Raw genomic sequence first — 6,569 nt, forward strand, 5'->3', positions numbered from 1 at the left:
TTGCCCATTCCAGGGTTTGGTTTGCCCATTCCAGGGTTTGGCTTGCCCATTCCAGGGTTTGGCTTGCCCATTCCAGGGTTTGGTTTGCCCATTCCTGGGTTTGGTTTGCCCATTCCTGGTATGGTCACTCCTGGGTTTGCCCATTCCTGGGTTTCCAGGGCCCTGTGCAGGCTCAGGCTGTCCCCCCCTGGGCCAGGGTCTGTCCTAAGCCTGAACCTGCCCAGGGGTGATGAAGGGGCTGGGCTCACTGACTGTCCCCCACCCCACTGCTGATCACACCCAGAGTCCCAGCCAAAGTGGGGCCTCCAGCTCATTTTCCAGGAGTTTAAGGTTTCCGAGCCTCCCCCAGCAGAGGGAGGGAGGTGAGCACAGAGCGATCACATTCCCTGCACATTCCTGCAAAGCCTTTCCCCGTGACTGAGGCTGAAGGTCACACCCTCCTCCTCCTCCTCAGCCACCAGCTCCAAGGACAATGTGGGGGGTGGCTCCAGTGACCCTTAATCCACACTGGAGCTGCTCCATTCCCAGGGACAGGAACAACCCAAGTGAGTTTTCACCACCAAAGCTCCCGTTTGTTCAACACCTTCCATATTTAATTTATTTAGAGATTCTCTACATTAAAGTGTTTTCATGCCAAGGCTTCTGCCCTCCCATCCTGACCTCAGGAAAAAGAGACTGGACACAGCTTTGGGTGGAATGCACTGGAATAAAGTCGCTGCTGCAGCCACAGAGAACACGGAACAAACCAGAGAACTGCACATGGAGACGGCAGGGAAAAGCTGGAATTTGCACATTCCAGTCATGTTAGCACCTTCCCAGACACTGCAGGGAGGTGTAACATGCTCTGCTGAGCCAGCCCGGGGCTCAGACTACAGGAAAGCCTGGAAAAAGCATGGAATTGTGCCAGCAGCAGCGGGCCCAGAGCCTCAGCTGAACCCGTTGGAAAAGGAACAACACGGAATTGCCCAGCCAGGACTGCAGAGTTCGGGAATGCTGAGGCAAATCTGTGCCTGGAGTGCAAACCACAACAGCTCCAGCCATGGCACGGGCCCAGCACACCTGGAGCAGGTTGGAAATATCCTTTCTCACATTAAAAGCTGCCTTTTTTATGAACTTCTGTGGCTTTGTGTGTACAGGCCATGGTTTAAAAGCTGAGCTCACACCAGCAGACCTAGGCCAGGTTTTAGGTTGGTTTTCACCTCTCAGGGTCCCCCTCAGCAGCAGCACAAAGCCTTGAACCACCAACAGCTGTGGTGACACTTCTGAGCCCAGAATGAGCTGCTGGTTCTGTTTGGCACCTCCAGAATCCAACCAAAAAAGGGCGAAGGAGGAAATTTACTCTGCAAACTTCAATTTAAAACCTGCAGTTCAATAATTAAGCTTTACCCTGCTAATTTCAGGTAGCACCTCACTGGCCTTTGTCCTCTGAAAGGACAAGGACTTTTCCACCTTTGCTGGTGGGGAAGTCCCCAGCGTCACCTCCACATCCTTTCAGAAAGTGCAGCCCTGGTTAAAAACCTGCATTTTTCACCAAGGAATGTTGTCCTGCAAGTCACATTTCCTCTTTCATGTTTTCTAACCCACGGGTTTCAAAGTGAAGGTTTGCAATTTCTGATCACGCTCAGCGCCTTGAGAACCCCACAAAAGCTCATTTCAAAGCCCAAACCTCGTGGTGGCTATTGCACATTTTCAGAGCATCCTCCTGGAGATGCAGGCTGTGGGAGAAGGGATATTTTCCAAACTGCTCTCAGTGGGAACACTGCCACAAGTGTCACCTGCTGCTGGGTGGAGCTGGGAGGGTGACGGGGAAACACCAACACATGGAAAAGGAAACCAAACCACAGAGCAGGGGCACGGGGAGCCGGGCTAGTGCTTGGCATCCCGAGGGTAGAACTCGGCCAGCGTGCTCTGGGGGATCCTCTTGAGCATCTCCTTGGGGAAGATCCTGAGCAGCTGCCAGCCGATGTCCAGGGTCTCGAACACCGTGCGGTTCTCGTAGGGCCCTGCGGGGACAGCCCGGGGCCACGTGGGGCAGGGAGTGCCACAGGGAACACGGCCCTGGCACGGTCCCTGCCCCGCTGGGAGCCGCTGCCAGCCTTACCCTGAGCAATGAAGTTCTTCTCAAACTTCTGCAGGAACTCCAGGTACAGGAGGTCGTCCGAGGTCAGCGCTTCCTCGCCCACCACGGCCTTCATGGCCTGCACGTCCTTGCCGATGGCGTAGCAGGCATACTGGGGGGAAAGAAGGGGGCTCAGGGAGCCTGGCAGGGCCCTCAAACATCATCATCATCACCTCATCTCACCCCTGCCATGCCAGGGACACCTCCCTCTGCCCCAGCTTACCCCAGCCTGGCACTGCAGGGATCCAGGAGCAGCCACGGCTCCTCTGGGAATTCCAGCCAGGAATTCCCAATTCCCAATATCCCATCCATTCCTGTCTTCTGGCAGAGGGAAGTCATTCCCTGTGTCCTGTCTCTCCATCCCTCATCCTGGTGCTACTCTGGGAATTCCAGCTCAGCCCCTCACAGCCAGGAATTCCCAATTCCCAATATCCCATCCATCCCTGCCCTCTGCCAGTGGGTTCCATTCCCTGTGTCCTGTCTCTCCATCCCTCATCCTGGGGTTACTCTGGGAATTCAAGCTCAACCCCTCACAGCCAGGAATTCCCAATTCCCAATATCCCATCCATCCCTGCCCTCTGCCAGTGGGTTCCATTCCCTGTGTCCTGTTCCCAGTCCCTCCCCAGCTCTCCTGGCACTCCTCTAGGAATTCCAGCCCAGGAATTCTATCCAAATATCCCATCCATTCCTGTCCTCTGCCAGTGGGTTCCATTCCCCGTGTCCTGTCCCTCCATCCCTCATCCCCAGTCCCTCCCCAGCTCTCCTGGTGCTCCTCTGGGAATTCCAGCCAGGAATTCCCAATTCCCAATATCCCATTCATTCCTGTCCTCTGGTAGTGGGTTCCATTCCCTGTGTCCTGTCCCTCCATCCTCATCCCCAGTCCCTCCCAGAGCTCCACTGGGAATTCCAGCCCAGCCCCTCACAGCCAGGATTTCCCAATTCCCAATATCCCATCCATCCCTGCCCTCTGCCAGTGGGTTCCATTCCCTGTGTCCTGTTCCCAGTCCCTCCCCAGCTCTCCTGGAGCCCCTCCAGGCCCTGGAAGTGGCTCTGAGCTCTCTCCAGGTGAACACCCTCAGCTCGGCTGTCCCCTCCTCTCTAATCATCCACAATTCCTCTCCAAACTCAAGACCTCTCACTGAACACTCAGCCAAGGCATGAAAGCAGCCTCAGGAATGTTCTGGATCCCCTCAGCTGGGCGGCCAAGGGGGGTTTTGTACCCACCAGCTGGTTGGACACATCAGCGTGGTCCTTCCTGGTCATCCCCTCACCGATGGCCGACTTCATCAGCCGGGACAGGGAGGGCAGCACGTTGATGGGGGGGTAAATCTGGGGGAAAACACCCAGAATTAACAGGAATCCTTAAAAATCAGAGTAACCCTAAGCACCTTGAGAGCAGCGAGGCACACACCTGCCTGTTGTGCAGCTGCCTGTCCACGTAGATCTGCCCCTCAGTGATGTATCCAGTCAAGTCAGGGATGGGATGAGTAATATCTGTGGGAAAAAAAAAAAGTTTTGATGATTTTCAGCCTTTTTATATCCATTTTAGCATTGAGCTGCAGCTTTTTGTTGCCAGGTGACTTCAGCAATTATTCCCTCCACAAATCCCAAGTGCTCATGGATCAGCACCAAGCCTGAGCCCTCAAAGGGCAAGGCATTTTTAGCAGAAAGCAGCCAAAACCTGGAACAGGAAGGAAACCTAAAGGCCCCAAGACTGCTGTGCTGCTGGGTGACCCCAGGGCAGCTCTTGGAAGGCCCCTGGCTGTGACTTGAAAGGTCTCAGAAGCTCCTGGAGATCTATTTCACACCCAAGATAGCTCAGCTACCTCAGAAGGTGTAAAATCAGCAGGATGGCTTCTGTGGTACTGTTGGAAACAAAAAGGTTTTGATAAAATGCAAAATAACAAAACTCTTTACAGAGAAAAACCGAGCCAGGTGCCAGAGGTTCTTCCTCCTGGTAAAACACCTCACAAAAACAATTAGTTTCTTTGTTCTCTTCTTTTTCTAGTAAATTGCCCAGACTTTTTGGGTTTGTCCAATTGGCTATCCTTAGGTTTGAAGTGAAGTCCCCCAAGCCTATGAGATGCCTTTTTTAGCTTATTGAGGAAAGAAACTTCTGGGCTTCTTTCCTTTTTAAGGGGACAAAGGACAGTTTTATCACTCAGTCAACAGGAGGCACATTCCTCCAGGGACTCGAGGCACATTCCTACAGGGACTCACCAATTTGCTCTCCTTAATTTTGAGGTGAAGTTCCCCAAACCTGTGAGATGCCTTTTTCATCTAAACCTTTAAACTTCTTTCCTTTTTAAGGGGACAAAGGACAGTTTTGTCACTCCATCAACAAGAGGCACATTCCTACAGTGAATTCCTACACCAATTTGCTATCTTTAAGTTTGAGGTGAAGTCCCTCAGGTCCTATGAGAGGCCTTTTTCACCTAAACCTCTAAACTTCTTTCCTTTTAAGGGGACAAAGGACAGTTTTGTCACTCTGTCAACAGGAGGCACATTCCTACAGGGACTCGAGGCACATTCCTACAGGGACTCACCAATTTGCTCTCCTCAATTTCGAGGTGAAGTCCTGAGACTTCAGAACAAACCCAGGTCCTATGAGAGGCCTTTTTCACTTAAACCTCTAAACTTCTTTCCATTTTTAGGGGTCAAAGGACAGTTTTGTCACTCTGTCAACAAGAGGCACATTCCTAGAGGGACTCACCAATTTGCTCTCCTTAACTTTGACATGAAGTTCCCCAAACCTGTGAGAGGCCTTTTTCACCTAAACCTCTAAACTTCTTTCCTTTCAAGGGGACAAAGGACAGTTTTGTCACTCTGTCAACAAGAGGCACATTCCTACAGTGAATTCCTACACCAATTTGCTATCTAAGTTTGAGGTGAAGTCTTGAGACTTCAGAACAAACCCAGGTCTTATGAGATGTCTTTTCCACCTGATCAAGGAAAGAAACTTCTGGGTTTCTTTCCTTTTTAAGGGGACAAAGGACAGTTTTGTCACTCCATCCAGAAGAGGCACATTCCCACAGGGACTCACCGTCGTTGGGCATGGTGAGGATGGGGATCTGGGTGATGGAGCCGTTCCTGCCCTCCACACGCCCTGCACGCTCGTAGATGGTGGCCAGGTCAGTGTACATGTAGCCAGGGAAGCCTCGGCGCCCAGGCACCTCCTCCCGAGCTGCTGACACCTGGGGCAGCCACAAAAATGTGAAAAAACGAGTGTTTTATGATTGGCTTTTGGCAAGGATTCAAATGAGTATTATATGTGTTGTGTTAGAAAGTAATCCTGTACTAATTCTCTTAAAAATATAGTTTTAGGTTATGAGAGGAATGGTGGATTTGTCTTTCCAAACAAGCTGTGGGTCTGCTGGTAGATAAAATTAGCACTGGGAGATAAAAGAAACAACAAGAAAGATTCTACTGATTGATGAATGGAAAAAGAGATTTGCTTTTATAAATAAACTTTGTGTTTGCTGATAAATGAAATTAGACATTGAAAGATGAAAGAAACAATGGAGAAGAAAAACCTCTGAAAGAATTAAAAATTAAAAGGGAGGTTTACACATTAGAGAGGAATCTTTGAGAAATCTTTGGTATGAGGCGTATCAAGGAGTCTGAATCTCTCGAGTACCTCAGAAATGGGGAAAAATCCATAAATTCTCTAAGAATTATAAATTAAAAGGGAGGGTTATACATTAGAGGGAAATCTTTGGGATCAGGTGTTCTGGGAACTCTGAACCTCTCAAGTACCTTAGAAATGGGGAAAGAGAGAAGGGAAATGTGCCTGGAAATTGGGATAAAAGGGAGGCTGCATCCCAGGTTGTTCCAAGTCCTGTCCAACCTTGGACACTTCCAGGGTCGGAATTGCCACCAGTGAAATAAATCCCAGCCCACCAAGGATCAGCTAAAATCCTCACTGGCTGCTCTCAGCCACCCCAATGAACATGACTCAAGCAGCAGCTTGGCTCCTCACTTCACAGCACCCCTTTCTGCCAATACCCTCATTAATTAACACCTTAATGAGCACACACACCTCTCTGAGAGCCTCAGCATAGGAGCTCATGTCTGTCAGGATGACCAGCACGTGTTTCTCACACTGGTAGGCCAGGAACTCTGCCGTGGTCAGCGCCAGCCGGGGTGTGATGATGCGCTCGATGCTGCAACACAAACTGCTGTCACCTGCAGGGACACCTGAGCCACACGGGGCTGCCAGGCACCACCTGCAGCTCCAGTGCTGCCCCTGCAGCTCCAGTGCTGCCCCTGCATGTAGGAGTGATGGGGGTAGCATGGTCAGGACAGATGGAGGTGAGAGATCTCTGCAGCCAGGTCATGGAATTTGGGGTTTATTGCAAAGGGCCTGGGTGCAGGGCCCTGCTGGGAGCTGCCAGGCACAGCTCAGAGCAGGCTGAGAGAAGAGAGGGGGAGAGAGGGTGAGAGGGAAAGA

General features: G+C 51.2%; 1 protein-coding gene across 1 annotated transcript in view; it reads right to left on the reverse strand.

Moving 5' to 3' along the window:
- Positions 1-571: 571 nt before the first annotated feature.
- LOC102037079 (V-type proton ATPase subunit B, brain isoform) overlaps positions 572-6,569 on the reverse strand; it is a 12,844-nt gene continuing 6,846 nt past the window's right edge. Inside the window, exons 9-14 of the mRNA XM_031065067.1 lie at positions 6,159-6,282; positions 5,163-5,313; positions 3,531-3,613; positions 3,344-3,448; positions 2,102-2,231; positions 572-2,003 (exon numbers count right to left, since the gene is read on the reverse strand). Coding sequence (XP_030920927.1) covers positions 1,867-2,003; positions 2,102-2,231; positions 3,344-3,448; positions 3,531-3,613; positions 5,163-5,313; positions 6,159-6,282 — 730 coding nt within the window. The 3' untranslated portion in view covers positions 572-1,866. The remainder of the gene's footprint in view (positions 2,004-2,101; positions 2,232-3,343; positions 3,449-3,530; positions 3,614-5,162; positions 5,314-6,158; positions 6,283-6,569) is intronic.

Source organism: Geospiza fortis, unplaced genomic scaffold (genome assembly GCF_000277835.1).
Source record: "Geospiza fortis unplaced genomic scaffold, GeoFor_1.0 scaffold617, whole genome shotgun sequence".
NCBI lineage: Eukaryota > Metazoa > Chordata > Aves > Passeriformes > Thraupidae > Geospiza > Geospiza fortis.